We start from the raw sequence: 27,534 nt of genomic DNA, 5'->3' as shown, positions 1-27,534 counted from the left end.
ATAAGCAAAAATAAATAAAAATAAATAATAAATAAAAATAAATTCAATAAAAATAAATACAATAAAAATAAATACAATAAATAAAATAAATATAAATATAAATAAATGATAAATAAATAATAAATAAAAATAAATAAAATAAAAATAAATAAAATAAGAATAACTAAAATAAATAAAATAAAAATAAATAAAATAAGAATAAATAAAATAAAATAAATAAAATAAAATAAATAAAATAAAAATAAATAAAATAAGAATAAATAAAATAAGAATAAATAAAATAAATAAAATAAAAATAAATAAAAGAAGAATTAATAAAATAAACTAAATAAAATAAAATAAATAAAATAAAAATAAATAAAATAAGAATAAATAAGAATAAGAATAAATAAAATAAATAAAATAAGAATTAATAAAATAAAATAAATAAAATAAAAATAAATAAAATAAAAATTAATAAAATAAGAATTAATAAAATAAATAAAATTAAAATAAATAAAATTAAAATAAATAATAAATAAATTATAAAAGAATAATGAATGATAAATAAAAATAAATGAAAAATGAATGAATGAATAAATAAGTAAATGCATAAATAAATACATAAATAAATAAAACTAAAATAAATAGATCGGGGAAGGCTCCCAGGAGGAGGAGGAGGAGGAGGGGCCCGGGTCGGGATTCGACGGTGGCGGAGATCGCCGGTCTGGGAGGTCGCTGGGGAGACGGACCCTCCGTCCCCTCATCCCTCCGGCGGCGAGGAGGCTGGCGTCCTCCGTCGGTTGCGTCGCATTCAGCGAGCGCGGCTGTGTGCTGAGCGCCTCCCGCCCTCTGGCCCCCCCCCCAACAGCTGTCGCAGGCGCCGTCCACGCTGAACCCCACGATGCCGGCCTCGGAGCGCACGGTGGCCTGGGTGTCCAACATGCCCCACCTGTCCGCCGACATCGAGAGCGCCCACATCGAGCGCGAGGAGTTCAAGCTGAAGGAGTACTCCAAGTCCATGGACGAGAGCCGGCTGGACAGGGTATGGGACCCCCCGGCCCGGGCGGCGGGGCGCTGTACTGAGCGCCCCCGCGGCCCCTCTGCACCCCCACTCGCCTGCTGGGTGACCTGGGGCCAGTCACTTAACACACACCGTCATTATCATTATTATTAGGTGCCCCGCGCGTCGTGTGGGCGCCCGACCCGTCCTGGGGTGATGGGATTAAGGGGTCGTGAGTTCTAATCCTGGCTCCTCCACTTGTCCGCTGGGTGACCTTGGGCAAGTCACTTAACACATCCCATCATCATCATTATTATTATTATTATCATGTGCCCCGCGCGATGTGCCACGGGAGCCGCACATTGTGTGGACGCCCGACCCGTCCCGGGGTGATGGGTGACCCTGGGCTTGGGATTAAGGGGTCACGGGTTCTAATCCTGGCTCCGCCACTTGTCTGCTGGGGTGATGGGATTAAGGGGTCATGGGTTCTAATCCTGGCTCCTCCACTTGTCTGCTGGGTGACCTTGGGCAAGTCACTTGACACATACCATCATCATCATTATTATTATTATTATTATGTGACCCGTGCGATATGTGGGCAGCCGACCCGTCCCGGGGTGATGGGATCAAGGGGTCGTGGGTTCTAATCCTGGCTCCTCCACTTGTCTGCTGGGTGACCTTGGGCAAGTCACTCAGCACATACCATCGTTATCATTATGATGACGATTGTGACGTGACCCTCGCGATGTGCGTCGTGTGGGCGCCCGCCCCGTCCCGGGGTGACGGGCGCCGTGCGGCACGTGTCCCCCTCGTCGCGTGGGCGGTCGGTCCCGGGGCGGGCGGGCGGTCGGGCGGGGGGTCCCGGGGCGGTCCCCGGCCCCCGGTGACGTGCCGTGGGGGCCGCGCTGTGCCCGGCGGGCAGGTGAAGGAGTACGAGGAGGAGATCCACTCGCTGAAGGAGCGGCTGCACCTGTCCAACCGCAAGCTGGAGGAGTACGAGCGGCGCCTGCTGTCGCAGGAGGAGCAGACCAGCAAGATCCTGCTGCAGTACCAGGCCCGGCTGGAGCAGAGCGAGAAGCGGCTCCGCCAGCAGCAGGTCGAGAAGGACTCCCAGATCAAGAGCATCATCGGCAGGTGAGGGACCGACCGACCGCCCTGCCCGCCCGCCCGCCCGCCCGCCGGGAACCGCCCCGGGACCCTGCCCCGGACCCCCTCTCCCGCTCCCATCCCGCCCCGGCCCCTCCCTCCCTCCCTCTTGCCCTCCTCCGCGTCCTCCCCTTCTCCCTCTCCTCGTCCCCGCTCTTATCCCCACCTCATCCCCTTTCTTATCCCCCCACTTATTCCCCCCTCTACATCCTCCTCATCCTCCCTTCTTCCCTTCCTCATCCCCTCTTATCCTCCCTCTCATCCCCCCCGTTCCCCTTTCTTATCCTCCCACGTATCCCTTCTCATCCCCCCCCACTTATCCCTTCTCATCCCCTCATCCCCCCGTGTTCTTCCTCTTATCTCTCTTCATCCCCCCTCTCATCCCCCCACTTATCTCTCCTCATCCCCCTTCTCCCCCATTGCCCCCTTATCCCCCCATTTATCTCTCCTCATCCCCCCTCTTAGCCCTCCTCATTCCCCCTCTTATCTTTCCTCATCCCCCCATCCCTCCTCTTATCTCTCCTCTTACCTCTCCTCAGCCCCCCCTCATGCCCCTACTTATCTCTCTTCATCCCCCCCTTCTCCCCCGTTGCCCCCTTATCCCCCTATTTATCTCTCCTCATCCTCCCTCTTAGCCCTCTTCCTCATCCCTCTCCTCATCCCCCGCTCTTATCCCTCTTTCATCCCCCCTCTTATCCCCACCTCATCCCTTCTTATCCCCCCACTTATTCCCCACTTCATCCTCCCTTCTTCCCCTCCTCATCCCCTCCCTTATCCTCCTCCCTCTCATCCCCCCCTCATTCCCCTTTCTTATCCTCCCACTTATCCCTTCTCATCCCCCCCACTTATCCCTTCTCATCCCCTCATCCCCCCTCTTATCCCTCCTCTTATCCCTCCTCTATCTCTCCTCTTATCTCTCCTCATCCCCCCACTTATCCCTCCTCTTCCCCCCTTCTCCCCCGTTGCGCCCTTATCCCCCCATTGACCTCTCCTCATCCCCCCTCTTAGCCCTCCTCCTTCCCCCTCTTATTCCTCCTCATCCCCCCCTTCTCCCTCTCCTCATCCCCTTCTCATCCCCTTTCTTATCCCCCCACTTATTCCCCCTCTTCTCCCCCTCCTCCTTCCCCTGTTCCCCCCTTATCCTTCCATATCCCTCCTCATCTCCCCTCTCCTCCCCCTCCTCATCCCCCCTTCATCCCCCCTCATCTCTCCTCATCCCCCCTCTTCTCCCCCTCCTCATCCCCCATCCCCCGCATCCCTCCTCCTTTCCCCTTATCCCCCCCACTTATCCCTCCTCCTCCCCCCTCATTCCTCCTCCGCGCCCCCTTCTCCCCCCTCACCCCCCCTTATCCCGCTCCCCATCCCCCTCTTATCCCCCCTCTTATCCTTCCTCATCCCCCCTTCTTATCCCCCCTCGTCCCCCTCATCTCCTCTGTTATCCTCCCTCTTATGCTTCCTCATTCCCTCTCTTATCCTCCCCTCTTATCTCCCCCTTATCTCGCCCCTTATCCCCTCATCCCCTTCTTATCGCCCCTCTTATCCTCCTATCTCCCCTCATCCCCCTCCTCATCTCCCCTCTTATCATCTCCCCCTTATCCCCCCCTCTTATCTCCCCATCATCTCTCCTCTTATCCCCCCTCCTAACCTCCTAGCATCTCCCCTCATCCCTCTCCTCATCCCCCCTCTTATCCTCCACCTTATCTTCCCCTTATCCCCCCTAATCTCCCCATTATCTCACCTCTTATCCCCCCATCCCCTTCTTATCTCTCCTCTTATCCCCCCCTTATCCTCCTATCTCTGTCCCCTCATCCCCCTCTTATCCCCCTCACCCTCCTCCTCATCCCCCCTCTTATCTCCCCATTATCCCCCGTCTTGTCTCTCCCATCCTACCTCTTATCCCCCCATCCCCTTCTTATCTCTCCTCTTATCCCCCCCTTATTCTCCTGTCATCTCCCCACATCCCCCTCCTCATCCCCCATCTTATCCTCCCCTCTTATCTCCCCATTATCTCGCCTCTTATCCCCTCCATCCTCTTCTTATCTCTCCTCTTATCCCCCCTCTTATCCTCCTCTCTCTCTCCCCTCATCCCCCTCTTATCCCCCTCACCCTCCTCCTCATCCTCCCTCTTATCTCACCTCTTATCCCCCCATCTCTCCCATCTCACCTCTTATCCCCCCATCCCCTTCTTATGTCTCCTCTTATCCCCCCCTTTATCCTCCCATCTCCCCTCATCCCCCCTCTTATCCTCCCCTCTTATCTCCCCTCTTATCCCCCCCTTCTCTCCCCATTATCTCGCCTCTTATCCCCCCCATCCCCTTCTTATCCCCCCTCTTATCCTCCCCTCTTCTCTCCCCATCATCTCGCCTCTCACCCCCGCCATCCCCTTCTTCTCTCTCCTGTCATCCCCCCTCTCATCCTCCTCTCTCTCTCCCCTCCTCCCCCTCTTACCCCCCCCTCCAATCCCCCCATTATCCCCCGCTCTCGTCCCTCCGGTCTCGCCCCTTATCCCCCCCCCCCCATCCCCTCCTTATCCTCCCCCCCCACCCCGGTCCCCTCCTCTCCCCCCGCCCCCGGCGTCGGTCCCCCCGGGGAGGGTCTTGGGGTGTTGGGGTTGGGGGTTTGGGGGGTCGAGGGCGGGTCCCAGCCGGACGCCCCCCCCCCCCCCGTTAACCCCACTGAAGCCCGTCCCTTCAGGCTGATGCTGGTGGAGGAAGAGCTGCGCCGGGACCACCCTCCGCCCCCCGTCATGGCCGCCGACCCGCCGCTGCCCGACCCCAAGAAGAGGCTGCTTGACGCTCAGGTGGAAATTACAATGTCATTTATCTTCTCCGTGTCCCACCGCCATCCCACCGTCCGTGTCCGTCTCCGCCCCCCCCGGACCCGCCCGGGGGCATCCCCCCCAGCCCACCCCCGGGCCTCGCCCTCCCCCCCCCAACGCCCGTCCCCCCCCCCCCCCCCCCCCCCCCGTCCCCCTTCCCCGTCCTCCAGCCCTTCGACGGTCAAGATGGCCGCACTCCCGCCCGCCCAAGCGGAGGCCCTCCCGGAGGCGTCACCTGATGGGGAGCGAGTCGACTGATGAACGAATCGACGGGGGGGTGGGGAGGTTGAGTCCAGGGAGAGCCGCAGGCCCCTCATTCACTCACTCACTCGTCCGGTCGTACTTACTGAGCGCTCCCCTGTGTGCCGACCACCGGACCGAGCGCTTGTGGGGCGTCCAAGACAGCCCCGACCCGCCGGCGGGCTCGCGGCCTGGACAGGGGAGACGGGCGATGAGACGAGACGCGGGGACGGGGGTCCGTACCGTCGGAATAAATGCAATTATAGCTATAGACGCGACATTAATTAAATAAATAGAGTAGCAGAGGGACAAAACGTGGGGACGGGGGTCCGTACCGTCGGAATAAATGCAATTATAGCTGTAGACGCGGCGTTAATTAAATAAATAGAGTAGCAGAGGGACAAAACGCGGGGACGGGGGTCCGTACCGTCGGAATAAATGCAATTATAGCCATAGACGCGGCGTTAATTAAATAAGTAGAGTAGTAGATGTGACCCGGGGCGGGCGGCGTCGGCGTCTAATGGGGATCGAGTGGCTGATGAATGAATTAATAGGTGGGTGGATTCATTCATTCATTCATTCATTCAGTGGTATCTACTGAGCACTTACTGTATGCAGGATTCATTCATTCATTCATTCAATCGTATCAAATATTGAGCGCTTAAAGTGTGCAGAGCACTGTACTAAGCGCTTGGGAAGTGCAAGTTGGATTGAGTGCAGGGAGAGCCGCAGGCCCCTCATTCATTCACTCATCCAGTCGTATTTATTGAGCGCTCCCCCGTGTGCGGAGCACTGGACTGAGCGCTTGTGGGGTGTCCAAGAGCACTGTACTAAGCGCTAAACAGAGTAGCAGATATGACCCGGGGTGGGCGGCGGCGGCGGCGTCTAATGGGGATCGAGTGGATGGATGAATGAATTAATGGGTGGGTGCATTCATTCATTCATTCAATTGTATCATCTATTGAGCGCTTACTGTGTGCAGACCACTGTGCTAAGCGCTTGGGAAGTGCAAGCAAAGCTCGGGCTTTGGAGTCGGAGGTCATGGGTTCGAATCCCGGCTCCGCCACATGTCTGCCATGTGACCTTGGGCAAGTCATTTGACTTCTCTGAGCCTCATCTGGAAAATGGGGATGAAGACAGCGAGCCCCCCCGGGGGACAACCTGATCACCTTGTAATCTTCCCCAGCGCTTAGTACAGCGCTTGGCACGTAGTAAGCGCTTTAATAAATGCCATTATTATTATCATTACAAGCTGGATTGAGGGCAGGGAGAGCCACAGTCCCCTCATTCATTCACTCACTCGTCCAGTCGTATTTATTGAGCGCTCCCCCGTGTGCGGAGCACCGGACTGAGCGCTTGTGGGGCGTCCAAGACAGCCCCGACCCGCCCGCGGGCTCGCGGCCTGGACGGGTTAGACGGGCGACGAGACGAAACGCGGGGACGGGGGTCCGCACCGTCAGAATAAATACAATTATAGCCATAGACGCGTCACTAATGAAGTCAATCAATCAATCAGTTGTATTTATTGAGCGCTTAATGTGTGCAGAGCACTGTACTAAGCGCTTGGGAAGTCCAAGTGGGCAACGTATAGAGACGGTCCCTACCCAACAGTGGGCTCACAGGCTAGAATTTATTTAATTTATTAATTAAATAGAGTAGTAGATATGTACAAATAAAATAAATAGAGAGTCATAAATCCGCACCAAGTTCTAGACGGGGGCTGCGGGGAGGGGAAGGGGGTAGGATGGTCTAGGTCGTCTAGACGGCGTGTAGAGCACTGTACTAGACCGTGAGCCCGCTGGCGGGTCGGGACCGTCTCTCTACGTTGCCCACTTGGACTTCCCGAGCGCTTAGTACAGTGCTCTGCACACAGGAAGCGCTCAATAAATAGGACTGAATGAATGAATGAATGACTTCTAGACCGTGAGCCCACTGTCGGGTCGGGACCGTCTCTAGATGTTGCCAACTTGGACTTCCCAAGCGTTTAGTACAGTGCTCTGCACACAGGAAGCGCTCAATAAATACGATTGAATGAATGACTTTTAGACTGTGAGCCCCCTGTCGCGTCGGGACTGTCCCTCGATATTGCCGAATTGTCCTTCCCAAGCGCTTAGTACAGTGCTCTGCACACAGGAAGCGCTCAATAAATATGATTGAATGAATGAATGAGCCCACTGTCGGGTAGGGACTGTCGCTAGGTGTTGCCATCTCGGACTTCCCAAGCGCTTAGTACAGTGCTCTGCACACAGGAAGCGCTCAATAAATACGACTGAATGAATGAATGAATGAATGAATGAATGAATGAATGACTTCTAGCCTGTGAGCCCCCTGTCGGGTCGGGACCGTCTCTATACGTTGCTGACTTGGACCTCCCAAGCGCTTAGTACAGTGCTCTGCACACAGGAAGCGCTCAATAAATACGACTGAATGAATGACTTCTAGACCGTGAGCCCGCTGTCGGGTAGGGACCGTCCCTGTACGTTGCCCACTTGGACTTCCCAAGCGCTTAGTACAGTGCTCTGCACACAGGAAGCGCTCAATAAATACGATTGAATGAATGACTGAGCCCACTGTTGGGTAGGGACCGTCTCTAGATGTTGCCAACTTGGACTTCCCAAGCGCTTAGTACAGTGCTCTGCACACAGGAAGCGCTCAATAAATACGACTGAATGAATGAATGAATGAATGAATGACTTCTAGACTGTGAGCCCCCTGTCGGGTAGGGACCATCTCTCGATGTCGCCGACTTGGACTTCCCGAGCGCTTAGTACAGTGCTCTGCACACAGGAAGCGCTCAATAAATACGACTGAATGAATGAATGAATGAATTCTAGACTGTGAGCCCGCTGTTGGGTAGGGACCGTCTCTCGATGTCACTGACTTGGACTTCCCGAGCGCTTAGTACAGTGCTCTGCACACAGGAAGCGCTCAATAAATATGATTGAATGAATGAATGAATGAATGACTTCTAGACCGTGAGCCCGCAGTTGGGTAGGGACCATCTCTAGGTGTTGCCGACTTGGACTTCCCGAGCGCTTAGTACAGTGCTCTGCACACAGGAAGCGCTCAATAAATACCATTGAATGAATGAATGAATGAATGAATGAGCCCACTGTTGGGTAGGGACCGTCTCTAGGTGTTGCCCACTTGGACTTCCCGAGCGCTTAGTACAGTGCTCTGCACACAGGAAGCGGTCAATAAATACGACTGAATGAATGAATGAATGAATGAATGACTTCTAGACTGTGAGCCCCCTGTCGGGTAGGGACCGTCTCTCGATGTCGCCGACTAGGACTTCCCGAGCGCTTAGTACAGTGCTCTGCACACAGGAAGCGCTCAATAAATACGATTGAATGAATGAATGAATGACTTCTAGACTGTGAGCCCACTGTCGGGTAGGGACTGTCCCTATATGTTGCTGACTTGGACTTCCCGAGCGCTTAGTACAGTGCTCTGCACACAGGAAGCGCTCAATAAATACGACTGAATGAATGACTTCTTGACTGTGAGCCTGCTGTCCAGTCGGGACTGTCTCTCGATGTTGCTGACTTGGACTTCCCAAGCGCTTAGTACAGTGCTCTGCACACAGGAAGCGCTCAATAAATACGATTGAATGAATGAATGAATGAATGAGCCCACTGTAGGGTAGGGCCCGTCTCTATACGTTGCCCACTTGGACTTCCTGAGCGCTTAGTACAGTGCTCTGCACACAGGAAGCGCTCAATAAATACGACTGAATGAATGACTGAGCCCACTGTCGGGTAGGGACCGTCACTAGGTGTTGCCATCTTGGACTTCCCAAGCGCTTAGTACAGTGCTCTGCACACAGGAAGCGCTCAATAAATACGACTGACTGACTGAATGAATGAATGACTTCTAGACCGTGAGCCCGCTGTCGGGTAGGGACCGTCCCTGTACGTTGCCCACTTGGACTTCCCAAGCGCTTAGTACAGTGCTCTGCACACAGGAAGCGCTCAATAAATACAATTGAATGAATGACTGAGCCCACTGTTGGGTAGGGACCGTCTCTAGATGTTGCCAACTTGGACTTCCCAAGCGCTTAGTACAGTGCTCTGCACACAGGAAGCGCTCAGTAAATACGACTGAATGAATGAATGAATGAATGAATGAATGACTTCTAGACTGTGAGCCCGCTGTCGGGTAGGGACCGTCTCTATACGTTGCCGACTTGTCCTTCCCAAGCGCTTAGTCCAGTGCTCTGCACACAGGAAGCGCTCAATAAATACGATTGAATGAATGACTTCTAGACCATGAGCCCGCTGGCGGGTCAGGACCGTCTCTATACGTTGCCGATTTGTACTTCCCGAGCGCTTAGTCCAGTGCTCTGCACACAGGAAGCGCTCAATAAATACGACTGAATGAATGAATGAATGACTTCTAGACTGTGAGCCCGCTGTTGGGTAGGGACCGTCCCTCGATGTTGCCGACTTGTCCTTCCCGAGCGCTTAGTACAGTGCTCTGCACCCAGGAAGCGCTCAATAAATGCGATTGAATGAATGACTTCTAGACTGTGAGCCCGCTGTCGGGTCGGGACTGTCCCTCGATGTTGCCGAATTGTCCTTCCCAAGCGCTTAGTACAGTGCTCTGCACACAGGAAGTGCTCAATAAATACGATTGAATGAATGAATGAGCCCGCTGTCGGGTAGGGACCGTCTCTCTACGTTGCCGACTTGTCCTTCCCGAGTGCTCAGTACAGTGCTCTGCACACAGGAAGTGCTCAATAAATATGACTGACTGAATGAATGAATGACTTCTAGGCCGTGAGCCCGCTGTCGGGTCGGGACCGTCCCTCGACATTGCCGACTTGGACTTCCCAAGCGCTTAGTACAGTGCTCTGCACACAGGAAGCGCTCAATAAATACGATTGAATGAATGAATGAATGAATGAATGACTTCTAGACCGTGAGCCAGCAGTTGGGTAGGGACCATCTCTAGGTGTTGCCGACTTGGACTTCCCGAGCGCTTAGTACAGTGCTCTGCACACAGGAAGCGCTCAGTAAATACGATTGAATGAATGACTGAGCCCACTGTCGGGTAGGGACCGTCTCTCTACGTTGCCGACTTGTCCTTCCCGAGCGCTCAGTACAGTGCTCTGCACACAGGAAGCGCTCAGTAAATACGATTGAAGGAACAGGATGATGGGGGGATGTGGAGGACGAGAGGGAAAAGGGGGTCCCTGCGGGATTTGCACCCAGGACCAGGTCTCCCCTCGCCCCAGGGTCTCTCTCTCTCTCTCTCTCTCTCTCTCTCTCTCTCTCCCTCCCTCTGTGTTACACACACTCACACACTCACTCTCTGTCTCTCTTTTAAACACAAACACACACACACACACACACACTCAGTCTTAACACACACACTCTCTGTGAAATACAAAAACACACACTCGCTCTCTCTCTCTTACACACACACACACTTTGTTTTAAATACAAAAACACACGCACACTCAACACACACTCTCTTAAATACAAAAACACACACACTCTCTCAAACACTCACACACTCTCGCTCTCTGTCTCTCTTTTAAACACAAACACACACACACACACTCTGTCTTAACACACACACTCTCTGTGAAATACAAAAACACACACACTCTCGCTCTCTGTCTCTCTTTTAAACACACACACACTTTGTCTTAAATACAAAAACACACGCACACTCTCTTAAGCACTCACACACTCGCTCTCTGTCTCTGTTTTAAACACAAACACACACCCACTCTCTCTTTTAACACACACACTCTCTCTTAAATACAAAAACACACACACACTCTCTCAAACACTCACACTCACTCTCTGTCTCTCTTTTAAACACAAACACACACACACACACTCTGTCTTAACACACACACTCTCTGTGAAATACAAAAACACACACACTCTCACTCTCTGTCTCTCTTTTAAACACACACACACACACTTTGTCTTAAATACAAAAACACACGCACACTCTCTTAAGCACTCACACACTCGCTCTCTGTATCTCTTTTAAACACAAACACACACCCACTCTCTCTTTTAACACACACACTCTTAAATACAAAAACACACGCACACTCGCAAACACTCACACACTCTCACTCTCTGTCTCTCTTTTAAACACAAACACACACACACACACTCTGTCTTAACACACACACTCTGTGAAATACAAAAACACTCACACACTCTCGCTGTCTGTCTCTCTTTTAAACACACACACACACACTTTGTCTTAAATACAAAAACACACACACTCTCTTAAGCACTCACACAGTCTCGCTCCCTGTCTCTGTTTTAAACACAAACACACACCTACTCTCTCTTTTAACACACACACTGTCTCTTAAATACAAAAACACACGCACACTCTCAAACACACACTCTCACTCTCTGTCTCTCTTTTAAACACAAACACACACACACACACACACACTCTGTCTTAACACACACACTCTGTGAAATACAAAAACACACACTCTCGCTCTCTGTCTCTTTTAAACACACACACAGACACACACACACTTTGTCTTAAATACAAAAACACACGCACAGTCTCTCAAACACACACTCGCTCTCTGTATCTCTTTTAAACACAAACACACACAGTCTCTTTTAACACAAACACTCTCTCTGAAATACAAAAACACATGCACACTCTCTTAAACAGTCACACACTCTTGCTCTCTGTCTCTCTTTTAAACACAAACACACACACACTCTCTTTTAACACACACTCTCTGAAATACAAAAACACACACACTCACTCTCTGTCTCTCTTTTAAAAACAAACACACACACACTTTGTCTTAAATACAGAAACACACGCACACTCTCAAACACTCACACACTCTCGCTGTCTCTCTTTTAAACACAAACACACACAGTCTCTCTTTTAACACACACACTCTCTCTTAAATACAAAAACACACGCACACTCTCAAACACTCACACACTCTCACTCTGTCTCTCTTTTAAACACAAACACACACACACACACACTCTCTTTTAACACACACACTCTGAAATACAAAAACGCACACATTCTCACTCTGTCTCTCTTTTAAACACAAACACACACACACAGATACAAAAACACAAACACTCGCACAGTCTCGCTGTCTCTCTTTTAAACACAAACACACACGCACACTCTTTTAGCACACACACTCTGAAATACAAAAACGCTCACACACTCTCTTAAACACTCACAGTCTCCCTGGCTGTCTCTCTCAACCACAAACACACACACACACTCTCTTTTAAGACATACGCTCTCTCTTAAATACAAACACACACTCTCTTAAACACTCACACACTCTCGCTCTCTGTCTCTCTTTTAAACACACACACACACACTCTCTTTTAACACACACACTCTGAAATACAAAAACACACACACTCTCACTCTGTCTCTCTTTTATACACAAACACACACACACTGTCTTAAATACAAAAACACACGCACACTCTCAAACACTCACACACTCTCGCTCTGTCTCTCTTTCAAACACACACACACACACAGTCTCTCTTTTAACACACACACTCTCTGAAATACAAAAACATACACTCTCACTTGCTGTCTCTCTTTTAAACACACACACACACACACACTCTCTCAATACAGAAACACACACACTCAAACACTCACACACTCTCGCTCTCTCTTTTAAACACAAACACACACACACACTCTCTTTTAACACACACACTCTGTCTTAAATACAAAAACACACGCACACTCTCTTAAGCACTCACACACTCGCTCTGTCTCTCTTAAACACACACACACACACACACACACACTCAGTCTCTCTTTTAACACACACACTCTCTGAAACACAAAAACACACACACACTCTGAAACACTCACACACTCTTGCTCGCTGTCTCTCTTTTAAACACAAACACACACACTGTCGTAAATACAAAAACACACACACTCTCTTAAACACACACACTCACTCTCTGTCTCTCTTAAACACACACACACACACTCTCTCTGAAATACAAAAACACACGCACACTCCCTTAAACACTCACACACTCGCTCTCTCTTTTAAACACAAACACACACACACACTCTCTACACACACTCTCTCTTAAATACAAAAACACACACTGCTTCAACCCCCTCACTCCCTCTGTGTCTCCTCTTTTTAACAGACACAGTCACTCACACTCTTTTGTGCGCGCGCGCACACACACACACACACACACACTCCCTCCGTCTCTCTTTTCGAGGCAGCGGGGCTCAGCGGAAACAGCCCGGGCTCGGGAGTCCGGGGTCGTGGGTTCGAATCCCGGCTCCACCAACTGTCAGCTGGGTGACTTGGGGGGAGCCACTTCCCTCCTCCGGGCCTCAGTTCCCTCATCTGTCAAATGGGGATGAAGACCGGGAGCCCCACGGGGGACAACCTGCTCGCCTTGCATTCCCCCGGTGCTTAGTACAGTGCTTGGCACATAGTAAGCGCTTAACAAATACCATCATCATCATTATTATTATTATTATTATTTTAAACACAGACATGCACACGCACTCTCCACCTCTCTGTTATTCACACACACACACACACACACACACACACACACACACACACACACACACACACACACTCACCGTGAGCCCCCCATGGGACAACCCGATCACCTTGTGTCTCCCCCAGTGCTTACTACAGTGCTTGGCACATAGTAAGCGCTTAACAAATACCATCATCATTATTATTATTATTTTAAACACAAACACACACACACACACACTCTCTCTGTCTCTCTGTTATTCACACACACACACACACACACTCTCACCGTGAGCCCCCCGCGGGACAACCTGATCACCTTGTGTCTCCCCCAGTGCTTACTACAGTGCTTGGCACATAGTAAGCGCTTAACAAATACCATCATCATTATTATTATTTTAAGCGCTTAACAAATACCATCATCATCATCATTATTATTATTTTAAGCACATACACACACACACACACACACGCTTAGTCCAGTGCTTGGCACATAGTAAGCGCTTAACAAATACCATCATTATTATTATTATTTTAAGCACATACACACACACACGCACTTAGTACAGTGCTTGGCACATAGTAAGCGCCTAACAAATACCAACATACCATCATCATCATCATTATTATTGTTTTAAGCGCATACACACGCGCTTAGTACGGTGCTTGGCACATAGTAAGCACTTAACAAATACCATCATCATCATTATCATTATTATTTTAAGCACATACACACACACGCGCTTAGTCCAGTGCTTGGCACAGAGTAAGCGCCTAACAAATACCATCATCGTCATCATTATTATTATTTGAAGCACATACACACACGCGCGCTTAGTACAGTGCTTGGCACATAGTAAGCGCTTAACAAATACCATCATTATTATTATTATTTGAAGCACATACACACACACGTGCTTAGTACAGTGCTTGGCACATAGTAAGCGCTTAACAAATACCATCATCATCGTCATTATTATTATTTTAAGCACATACACACACGTGCGCTTAGTACGGTGCTTGGCACATAGTGAGCGCTTAACAAATACCATCATTATTATTATTATTTTAAGCACATACACACACACGCGCGCTTAGTACAGTGCTTGGCTCATAGTAAGCGCTTAACAAATACCATCATTGTCATCATTACTATTATTTTAAGCGCATACACACACGCGCGCTTAGTACAGTGCTTGGCACATAGTAAGCGCTTAAATACCATCATTATTATTATTATTTGAAGCACATACTCACACACGCGCTTAGTACAGTGCTTGGCACATAGTAAGCGCTTAACAAATACCATCATCATTATTATTATTTGAAGCACATACACACACACACGCGCTTAGTACGGTGCTTGGCACATAGTAAGCGCTTAACAAATGCCATCATTATTATTATTATTTTAAGCACATACACACACACGCGCTTAGTACGGTGCTTGGCACCTAGTAAGCGCCTAACAAATACCATCATCATCATCATCATTATTATTTGAAGCACATACACACACACGCGCTTAGTACAGTGCTTGGCACATAGTAAGCGCTTAACAAATACCATCATCGTCATCATTATTACTATTTTAAGCACATACACACACACGCACTTAGTACAGTGCTTGGCACATAGTACGCGTTTAACAAATACCATCATCGTCATCATTATTATTATTTGAAGCACATACACACACGCGCGCTTAGTACAGTGCTTGGCACATAGTAAGCGCTTAACAAATACCATCATCGTCATCATTATTATTATTTTAAGTGCATACACACACGCGCGCTTAGTACAGTGCTTGGCACATAGTAAGCGCTTAACAAATACCATCATCATTATTATTATTTTAAGCACATACACACACACGCGCTTAGTACAGTGCTTGGCACATAGTAAGCGCTTAACAAATACCATAATCGTCATTATTATTATTATTTTAAGCACATACACACACGCGCGCTTAGTACAGTGCTTGGCACATAGTAAGCGCTTAACAAATACCATCATCGTCATCATTATTATTATTTTAAGTGCATACACACACGCGCGCTTAGTACAGTGCTTGGCACATAGTAAGCGCTTAACAAATACCATCATCATTATTATTATTTTAAGCACATACACACACACGCGCTTAGTACAGTGCTTGGCACATAGTAAGCGCCTAACAAATACCATCATCATCATCATTATTATTATTTGAAGCACATACACACACACGCGCTTAGTCCAGTGCTTGGCACATAGTAAGCGCTTAACAAATACCATCATTATTATTATTATTTTAAGCACATAAACACACACGCACTTAGTACAGTGCTTGGCACATAGTAAGCGCCTAACAAATACCATCATCATCATCATTATTATTATTTGAAGCACATACACACACACGCGCTTAGTACAGTGCTTGGCACATAGTAAGCGCCTAACAAATACCATCATCATCATCATTATTATTATTTGAAGCACATACACACACACGCGCTTAGTCCAGTGCTTGGCACATAGTAAGCGCTTAACAAATACCATCATTATTATTATTATTTTAAGCACATACACACACACACGCGCTTAGTACAGTGCTTGGCACATAGTAAGCGCTTAAATACCATCATCGTCATCATTATTATTATTTTAAGCGCATACACACACGCGCGCTTAGTACAGTGCTTGGCACATAGTAAGCGCTTAAATACCATCATTATTATTATTATTATTTGAAGCACATACACACACACGCGCTTAGTACAGTGCTTGGCACATAGTAAGCACTTAACAAATACCATCATTATTATTATTATTTGAAGCACATACACACACACACGCTTAGTACAGTGCTTGGCACATAGTAAGCGCTTAACAAATACCATCATCGTCATCATTATTGTTATTTGAAGCACATACACACACGCGCGCTTAGTACAGTGCTTGGCACATAGTAAGCGCTTAACAAATACCATCATTATTATTATTATTTTAAGCACATACACACAAACGCGCTTAGTACAGTGCTTGGCACATAGTAAGCGCTTAACAAATACCATCATCATTATTATTATTTTAAGCGTTTAACAAATACCATCATCATCATCATTATTATTATTTGAAGCACATACACACACGCGCGCTTAGTACAGTGCTTGGCACATAGTAAGTGCTTAACAAATACCATCATCGTCATCATCATTATTATTTTAAGCACATACACACACACGCGCTTAGTACGGTGCTTGGCACATAGTAAGCGCTTAACAAATACCATCATTATTATTATTATTTTAAGCATGTACACACACGTGCTTAGTACAGTGCTTGGCACATAGTAAGCGCCTAACAGATACCATCATCGTCATCATTATTATTATTTGACGCACATACACACACACGCGCTTAGTACAGTGCTTGGCACATAGTAAGCGCCTAACAAATACCATCATCATCATCATTATTATTATATTTTAAGCACATACACACGCGCTTAGTACAGTGCTTGGCACATAGTAAGCGCTTAACAAATACCATCATTATTATTATTATTTTAAGCGCATACACACACACACGCGCTTAGTACTGTGCTTGGCACATAGTAAGCGCTTAACAAATACCATCATCATTATTATTATTTTAAGCGCTTAACAAATACCATCATCGTCATCATCATTATTATTTTAAGCACATACACACACACGTGCTTAGTACAGTGCTTGGCACATAGTAAGCGCCTAACAAATACCGTCACCGTCATCATTATTATTATTTGAAGCACATTCAGACACACGCACTTAGTACAGTGCTTGGCACATAGTAAGCGCCTAACAAATACCATCATTATTATTATTATTTGAAGCACATACACACACACGCGCGCTTAGTACAGTGCTTGGCACATAGTAAGCGCTTAACAAATGCCATCATCATTATTATTATTTTAAGCGCTTAACAAATACCATCATCGTCATCATCATTATTATTTTAAGCACATACACACACGCGCTTAGTACAGTGCTTGGCACATAGTAAGCGCTTAAATACCATCATCGTCATTATCATTATTATTTGAAGCACATACACACACACGCGCTTAGTACGGTGCTTGGCACATAGTAAGCGCTTAACCATTACTATAATAATAATAATAATAGTAATAATAATAATAATACAATAATAATAATAGTAATAATAATAATAATACAATAATACCATTATTACTATTATTTTTTTAACATATACACACACTCCCCGTCTCTTTTGTTACTCACACACACACACACACACACACACACACACACACACACACTTTCACGGCCTCCCTTTTAGACACACACTCTCTCTTCCCCCCGACGCACAATTTCTCTCTTTTTCTTCCCGCTGTGTCTCTCTGTGTCTCTGCGATCAATCGATCAATCAATCAGTGGTATTTATTGAGCGCTCCCTGTGTGCAGAGCACTGTACTAAGCGCTTGGGAAGGACAAGTCGGCAGCATCTAGGGACGGTTGTGCGTGTCTCTCCAGCGCCCATTAGATCAGAAAGGTGCTTTGCACATAGTAAGCGCTTAACAAATGCCATCATTATTATTATTGTTATTATTATTATCATTATAACTATTAGATGGCATCCTCTCTGGTCCGACCGCTCAATAAGTAGCCTCGACGACTAAAGAGCCGCCCCCCTGGCTGCCCCCCGATTATTATTATTATTATTATTATTAGATGGCATCCTCTCTGGTCCGACCGCTCAATAAATAGCCTCAACGACTAACGAGCCGCCCCACTGGCTGCCCCCCGATTATTATTATTATTATTATTATTAGATGGCATCCTCTCTGGTCCGACCGCTCAATAAGTAGCCTCGACGACTAAAGAGCCGCCCACCTGGCTGCCCCCCGATTATTATTATTATTATTATTATTATTAGATGGCATCCTCTCTGGTCCGACCGCTCAATAAGTAGCCTCGACGACTAAAGAGCCGCCCCCCTGGCTGCCCCCCGATTATTATTATTATTATTATTATTAGATGGCATCCTCTCTGGTCCGACCGCTCAATAAGTAGCCTCGACGACTAAAGAGCCGCCCACCCGGCTGCCCCCCGATTATTATTATTATTATTATTATTATTAGATGGCATCCTCTCTGGTCCGACCGCTCAATAAGTAGCCTCGACGACTAACGAGCCGCCCCCCTGGCTGCCCCCCGATTATTATTATTATTATTATTAGATGGCATCCTCTCTGGTCCGACCGCTCAATAAGTAGCCTCGACGACTAAAGAGCCGCCCCCCCGGCTGTCCCCCGATTATTATTATTATTATTATTATTATTATTATTAGTTGGCATCCTCTCTGGTCCGACCGCTCAATAAGTAGCCTCGACGACTAAAGAGCCGCCCCCCCGGCTGCCCCCCGATTATTATTATTATTATTATTAGATGGCATCCTCTCTGGTCCGACCGCTCAATAAGTAGCCTCGACGACTAAAGAGCCGCCCCCCCGGCTGCCCCCCGATTATTATTATTATTATTATTATTATTATTATTATTATTAGATGGCATCCTCTCTGGTCCAACCGCTCAATAAGTAGCCTCGACGACTAACGAGCCGCCCCCTCGTTGCCCCCCGACCCACGGAGAAGGGCGGTGGACATCGTGGCCGGTCGGGGGGCATGGGGGTGACGCCTCCCTCCATCCGCCCAGCGCGGCTCCGTGGAGAGAGGTCGGGGGTCACGGGTTCAAATCCCGTCAGCCGGGCGACTTGGGGCGACTCGCTTCCCTTCTCCAGGCCTCAGTTACCTCATCTGTCAAATGGGGTTGAAGACTGGGAGCCCCCCGTGGGACAACCTGATCACCTGGTAACCTCCCCGGCGCTCAGAACGGCGCTCAGCACATAGTAAGCGCTTAATAAGCGCCATCGTTAGCAGTATTATCATCATCCACTCGCTCGGTCGCGTCGACGGAGCACTGGGCGAGATGGACTTTAATAGCAATCGATACATTCATTCGGTGGTATTTATTGAGCGCTTCCGGGGCGCAGAGCACTGTACTAAGCGCTTGGGAAGGACAAGTCGGCAACATCTAGAGACGGGCCCGACCCGACGGCGGAGGGCTCAGTCCCGGAAGGCCCCTGGGAGGCGGCGGGCCTCCAGACGTAGGGCTTTCATCATCATCATCAATCGTATTTATTGAGCGCCTACTGTGTGCAGAGCACTGTACTGAGCGCTTGGGAAGTAACACATAGAGACGGTCCCTGCTCAACAGCGGGCTCCCAGTCTAAAAGGGGGAGACGGAGAACAAAACCAAACATACTCACAAAATAAAATAAAAAGAATAGATAGGGACGGGTAAAATAAAGAAATAAATACAGTAATAAATATGCACAAACGTATATACAAGGCTTTCCAAGCGCTTAGCACAGTTCTCCGCACACGGTAGGCGCTCAGTAGATAACGATGGAGTGAATGAGTGAAGGGGCGGGCCCGACAGTTTGACCAGGGCCCGACAGTGGGGACAGTTTGACCGGAGACCATAATAATAATAATAATAATAATAATAATAATAATAATAATCCCGCTTCTAGACTGTGAGCCCATTGTGGGCAGGGATTCATTCATTTGTTCTGTCATATTTATTGAGCACCTAATAATCCCGCTTCTAGATTGCGAGCCCATTGTGGGCAGGGATTCATTCATTCGTTCTATCCTATTTATTGAGCACCTACTGGGTGCAGAGCGCTGTACTAAGCGCTTGGGATCATCTCTCTTTATTGCCAAATGGTACTTTCCAAGCACTTAGGACTGTGCTCTGCGCACGGTAAGCGCTCAATAAATAACGATGGAAAGAATGAATGAATGAATGAATGAATGAATGAATGAAGGGGTGGGCCAAACAGTTTGACCAGGGCCGGACAGTGGGGATGGTTTGATCGGAGACCAAAATAATAATAATAAATAATAATAATAATAATAATCCCCCTTCTAGACTGTGAGCCCATTGTGGGCAGGGATTCATTCATTCGTTCTATCATATTTATTGAGCACCTACTGTGTGCAGAGCGCTGTACTAAGCGCTTGGGATCGTCTCTCTTTATTGCCAAATGGTACTTTCCAAGCGTTTAGGACAGTGCTCTGCGCACGGTAAGCGCTCAGTAAATAACGATGGAATGAATGAATGAAGGGGCGGGCCCGACAATTTGACCAGGGCCGGACAGTGGGGATGGCTTGACTGGAGACCAAAATAATAATAATAATAATAATAATAATAATAATAATAATAATAATAATAATAATAATCCCGCTTCTAGACTCTGAGCCTATTGTGGGCAGGGATTCATTCATTTGTTCTATCATATTTATTGAGCACCTAATAATCCCGCTTCTAGACTGCGAGCCCATTGTGGGCAGGGATTCATTCATTCGTTCTATCCTATTTATTGAGCACCTACTGTGTGCAGAGCGCTGTACTAAGCGCTTGGGATCGTCTCTCTTTATTGCCACATGGTACTTTCCAAGCGTTTAAGACGGTGCTGTGCACACGGTAAGCGCTCAATAAATAATGATTGAATGAATGAATGAATGAATGAAGGGGGGGGGCCAAACAGTTTGACCAGGGCCGGACAGTGGGGACGGTTTGACTGGAGACCAAAATAATAATAATAATAATAATCCCCCTTCTAGACTGTGAGCCCACTGTGGGCAGGGATTCATTCATTCGTTCTGTCATATTTATTGAGCACCTACTGTGTGCAGAGCGCTGTACTAAGCGCTTGGGATCGTCTCTCTTTGCTGCCAAATGGTACTTCCCAAGCGTTTAGGACAGTGCTCTGCGCACGGTAGGTGCTCAATAAATAATGATGGAATGAATGAATGAATGAATGAATGAATGAATGAATGAAGGGGTGGGCCAAACAGTTTGACCAGGGCCGGACAGTAGGGACGGTTTGACTGGAGACCAAGATAATAATAATAATAATAATAATAATAATAATGATAATAATAATCCTGCTTCTAGACTGCGAGCTCATTGTGGGCAGGGATTCATTCGTTCGTTCTATCATATTTACTGAGCACCTACGGTGTGCAGAGCGCTGTATTAAGTGCTTGGGACCGTCTCTCTTTATTGCCAAATGGTACTTTCCAAGCGTTTAGGACAGTGCTCTGCGCACGGTAAGCGCTCAATAAATAACGATGGAATGAATGAATGAATGAATGAAGGGGTGGGCCAAACAGTTTGACCAGGGCCGGACAGTAGGGACAGTTTGACTGGAGACCAAAATAATAATAATAATAATAATAATAATAATAATCCCGCTTCTAGACTGCGAGCCCATTGTGGGCAGGGATTCATTCATTCGTTCTATCATATTTATTGAGCACCTACTGTGTGCAGAGCGCTGTACTAAGCGCTTGGGATCGTCTCTCTTTATTGCCAAATGGTACTTTCCAAGCGTTTAAGACGGTGCTGTGCACACGGTAAGCGTTCAATAAATAACAATGGAATGAATGAATGAATGAATGAATGAAGGGGCGGGCCAAACAGTTTGACCAGGGCCCGACGGTGGGGACGGTTTGACCGGAGACCATAATAATAATAATAATAGTAATAATAATAATAATAATAATAATCCCGCTTCTAGACTCTGAGCCCATTGTGGGCAGGGATTCATTCATTTGTTCTGTCATATTTATTGAGCACCCAATAATCCCGCTTCTAGACTGTGAGCCTGTTGTGGGCAGGGATTCATTCATTCATTCTATCATATTTATTGAGTACCTACTGTGTGCAGAGCGCTGTACTAAGCGCTTGGGATCGTCTCTCTTTATTGCCACATGGTACTTTCCAAGCGTTTAAGACGGTGCTGTGCACACGGTAAGTGCTCAATAAATAACGATGGAATGAATGAATGAATGAATGAATTAACGAATGAAGGGGTGGGCCACACAGTTTGACCAGGGCCGGACAGTGGGGACGGTTTGACCGGAGACCAAAGTAATAATAATAATAATAATAATCCCTCTTCTAGACTGTGAGCCCATTTTGGGCAGGGATTCATTCAGTCAGTCAGTCAGTCGTATTTATTGAGCACTTACTGTGTGCAGAGCACTGTACTAAGCGCTTGGGATCATCTCTCTTTATTGCCAAATGGTACTTTCCAAGCATTTAGGACAGTGCTCTGCGCATGGTAGGCGCTCAATAAATAACGATTGAATGAATGAATGAATGAATGAAGGGGGGGGGTCAAACAGTTTGACCAGGGCCGGACAGTGGGGATGGTTTGATCGGAGACCAAAATAATAATAATAAATAATAATAATAAGAATAATCCCCCTTCTAGACTGTGAGCCCATTGTGGGCAGGGATTCATTCATTCGTTCTATCATATTTATTGAGCACCTACTGTGTGCGGAGCGCTGTACTAAGCGCTTGGGATCATCTCTTTATTGCCAAATGGTACTTTCCAAGCATTTAGGACAGTGCTCTGCGCACGGTAAGCGCTCAATAAATAACGATGGAATGAATGAATGAAGGGGCGGGCCCGACAGTTTGACCAGGGCCGGACAGTGGGGACGGCTTGACTGGAGACCAAAATAATAATAATAATAATAATAATAATAATCCCGCTTCTAGACTGTGAGCCCATTGTGGGCAGGGATTCATTCATTCGTTCTATCATATTTATTGAGCACCTACTGTGTGCAGAGCGCTGTACTAAGCGCTTGGGATCGTCTCTCTTTATTGCCAAATGGTACTTTCCAAGCATTTAGGACAGTGCTCTGCGCATTGTAAGCGCTCAATAAATAATGATGGAATGAATGAATGAATGAAGGGGGGGCCAGACAGTTTGACCAGGGCCAGACAGTGGGGACGGTTTGACCAGAGACCAAAATAATAATAATAATAATAATAATAATAATCCCCCTTCTAGACTGTGATCCCATTGTGGGCAGGGATTCATTCATTCATTTTTATTTTTTATTTTATAATGGCATTTATTAGGCGCTTACTATGTGCAAAGCACTGTTCTAACCCCCCCTGTGGGACCACCTGATCACCCGGTAACCTCCCCGGCGCTTAGAACAGTGCCCGGCACGTAGTAAGCGCTTAACACATACCATCGTCATTATTATTATTATTATTATTATTATTATTATTATTATTAAGTATTATTATGACTATTATGACTATTATTAGGATCCCACCACCCACCCTGCTCCCCCGCCGGGGCCAGGCCCACCCCCACCCCTCCCCCGCCGCCCCCCGCGTCCCCATCTTTGTGTGTCCGTTGGACCCCCCCCCCCCAATCAATCAATCAATCAATCGTATTTATTGAGCGCCTACTGTGTGCAGAGCACTGTACTAAGCGCTTAAACCCCCCATTCCCACCCCCATCCCTCTTATCTTTCCGACCCCCGCCTCCCCCTCCCCACCCCCCAAAACCCCCTACCTCCCTCCCCTTCCTCCTCTCTAGGACCCCCTGGGGTCCCCCACTTTATAGGCAGCAAAGGCTGCTGGGAACTCTAATCCCCCTGGAATCCCCCTCTTTATAGGCAGCAAAGGCTGCTGGGAACTCTAATCCCCCCGGAATCCCTCTCTTTGTAGGCAGCAAAGGCTGCTGGGAACTCTAATCCCCCCGGAATCCCTCTCTATATACGCAGCAAAGGCTGCTGGGAACTACAATCCCCCCGGAATCCCCCTCTTTATAGGCAGCAAAGGCTGCTGGGAACTCTAATCCCCCCGGAATCCCTCTCTTTATAAGCAGCAAAGGCTGCTGGGAACTCTAATCCACCCGGAATCCCTCTCTTTATAAGCAGCAAAGGCTGCTGGGAACTCTAATCCCCCCGGAATCCCTCTCTTTGTAGGCAGCGAAGGCTGCTGGGAACTCTAATCCCCCTGGAATCCCTCTCTATATAGGCAGCAAAGGCTGCTGGGAACTGTAATCCACCCGCAATCCCCCTCTTTATAGGCAGCAAAGGCTGCTGGGAACTGTAATCCCCCCGGAATCCCCCTCTTTATAGGCAGCAAAGGCTGCTGGGAATTATAAGGCTGCTGGGAACTGTGGTCCCCCCCCCCCAGCCTCGCCCTTTGACCCCCCCCCCCCCCGGTCTGGCCCTTTGACCCCCCCCTTCCCCCCCCAGTCTGGTCTCCCCCACCCCCGCGCCTTGCCCTTTGACCCCCCCGGCCTTGCCCTTTGACCCCAACCCCACACCCCCCCGGGCCTCGCCCTTTGACCTCCCAGCCTTGCCCTTTGACCCCACCCCCATTCCCCCCCCATCCTGGTCTCCCCCCACCCCCCGGGGCCTCGCCCTTTGACCCCCGGGTCTCTCCCTTTGACCCCACCCCCATTCCCTCCCCCCCAACCTGGTCTCCCCCGATGCCCGGGCCTCGTCCTTTGACCCCCGGGCCTCGCCCTTTGACCCCACTCCCCCTTCCCTCCCCCCCAGTCTGGTCTCCTCCACCCCCGGGCCTCGCCCTTTGACCCCACCCCCCTTCCCTCCCCCCAAGTCTGATCTCCCCTGACCCCCGGGCCTCGCCCTTTGACCCCACCCCCCTTCCCTCCCCCCCAACCTGGTCTCCCCCTGCCAGGCCTCGCCCTTTGACCCCCATCTGGTCTCCCTTTGACACCAGTCTGGTCTCCCCCACCCCCGGGCCTTGCCCTTTGACCCCCTGCCTTGCCCCTTGACCCCCCCAACCTTACCCTGTGACCCCACCCCCCTTCCCTCACCCCCAACCTGGTCTCCCCAGACACCTGGGCCTTGCCCTTTGACCCCTGGGCCTCGCCCTTTGACCCCCCCCCATTCCCTCCCCCCCCAATCTGGTCTCGCCCCCCCCCCCGGGCCTCGCCCTTTGACCCCACCCCCCTTCTCTCCCCCCCAACCTGGTCTCCCCCCACCCCTGGGCCTTGACCTCTGACCCCTGGGCCTCGCCCTCTGGCCCCCGGGCCTCACCCTTTGACCCCACTCCCCCTTTCCTCCCCCCCAACCTGGTCTCCCCCACCCCCGGGCCTCGCCCTCTGACCCCCGGGCCTCGCCCTCTGACCCCCGGGCCTCGCCCTTTGACCCCACCCCCCTTCCCTCCCCCCCAACCTGGTCTCCCCCCCACCCCCGGGCCTCGCCCTCTGACCCCCCCCCCCGCCCGGGCCTCGCCCTGTGACCCCGCCGGCCCCCCCCTTGACCCCCGGCTCTCCCCTCGCCCCCACAGCTCCTCATCAGGTAACAGGTTCGCCTCGGGCCTCGGGCAGTGGACACTGGGGGAGGTGACTCCGGACCCTACCAGGTTGGTCATGAAGCGCCCCCCCCCCCGCCCCCCCCCCCCCCCCCGGCAGAGACGCCCCCCCCCCCCCCCAAAACAGCCCCCCTCCGCCCCCGCCCCCGGTCCTCTGTTTCCCCTCCCCTGTCGTCGTCCGTCACCCCACATTTCACGGGGCTCCCGCGGGGCGGGGCCGGGGCGGCGGCGGGGGTGCCCGCCGCAGGGGGATGGACTGGACGGCGGCCCCGACAGGTAGGTCTTTTTGGGGGGGCGGTGGGGGGGGGGGGGGGCAGAAGAGGCGCTCTCCACACAGTCACTCGCTCAGCCATACTTGTCGAGCGCTCGCCGTGTGCGGAGCACTGGCCGGAGCGCTCGGGAGGTCCCGGGTCGGACTGTAGCGAGTACCGTCGGCGCTCAGTAAGTACGACGGGGTGAAGGCGGGAGAGGGGGAGGAGGCGGTGGGCCTGCCCGGGGGACACGGGGATGGGGTGGTCGCCCCCTTCCCCAGCCCGGCCCCCGTCGGGCGCTCGCTCTGGGCCGGGCGGGGCTCGCGTGTGTGTGTGTGGGTGTGTGGGTGTGTGTCTGTGCGTGTCTGTGGGGCTGCCCGTTGTCGTCCCCCCCCCCGGGAAGGAAGGGCGTCGGGGGAAACCGAGGCAAGACGACGGATGCCGGGCCTCGGGCGGCCTAGTCTGGGCCTGGGAGAGAGATTCGTTCATTCATTCGTTCATTCATTCACTCATTCATTCATTCAGTCGTATTTATTGAGCACTTACCGTGTGCAGAGCACTGGACTAAGCGCTTGGGAAGTCCAAGTCGGCAACGTATAGAGACGGGCCCTACCCGACAGCGGGCTCACAGGCTAGAGGAGTGTGCGTATGCATTCATTCATTCGTCTTTATTCATTCATTCAGTCGTATTTATTGAGCGCTTACCGTGTGCAGAGCACCGGACTGAGCGCTTGGGAAGTCCAAGTCGGCAGCATCTAGAGACGGCCCCTACCCGACAGCAGGCTCACAGTCTAGAGGAGTGTGCGTATGCATTCATTCATTCATCTTCATTCATTCAGTCGTATTTATTGAGCACTTACCGTGTGCAGAGCACTGGACTAAGCACTTGGGAAGTCCAAGTCGGCAACATATGGAGACGGCCCCTACCCGACAGCGGGCTCACAGGCTGGAGAGATGGAGTGTGCGTATGCATTCATTCATTCATTTTCATTCATTCAGTCGTCTTCATTCGTTCATTCATTCAGTCGTATTTATTGAGCGCTTACCGTGTGCAGAGCGCTGTACTGAGCGCTTGGGAAGCCCAAGTCGGCAACATCTAGAGACGGTCCCTACCCGACAGCGGGCTCACAGGCTAGAGAGACGGAGTGTGCGTATGCATTCATTCATTCGTCTTTATTCATTCATTCATATTTATTGAGCGCTCACCGTGTGCAGAGCACTGCACTAAGCGCTTGGGAAGTCCAAGTCGGCAACATCTAGAGACGGCCCCGACCCGACAGCGGGTTCACAGGCTAGAGAGATGGAGTGTGCGTATGCATTCATTCGTTTTCATTCATTCAATCGTCTTTATTC

At 49.4% G+C, this 27,534-nt stretch overlaps 1 protein-coding gene across 1 annotated transcript in view; it reads left to right on the top strand.

The window, feature by feature from the left end:
* SYNGAP1 (synaptic Ras GTPase activating protein 1) overlaps positions 1–27,534 on the top strand; it is a 193,448-nt gene that overhangs the window by 156,294 nt on the left and 9,620 nt on the right. Inside the window, exons 17-19 of the mRNA XM_038742183.1 lie at positions 851–1,024; positions 1,905–2,116; positions 4,823–4,928. Of these exons, the coding sequence (XP_038598111.1) occupies positions 851–1,024; positions 1,905–2,116; positions 4,823–4,928 (492 nt within the window). The remainder of the gene's footprint in view (positions 1–850; positions 1,025–1,904; positions 2,117–4,822; positions 4,929–27,534) is intronic.

This window comes from Tachyglossus aculeatus, unplaced genomic scaffold (genome assembly GCF_015852505.1).
Source record: "Tachyglossus aculeatus isolate mTacAcu1 unplaced genomic scaffold, mTacAcu1.pri scaffold_101_arrow_ctg1, whole genome shotgun sequence".
NCBI classification, from domain to species: Eukaryota; Metazoa; Chordata; class Mammalia; order Monotremata; family Tachyglossidae; genus Tachyglossus; species Tachyglossus aculeatus.
This window is presented reverse-complemented; position numbering and strand designations above follow the sequence as displayed.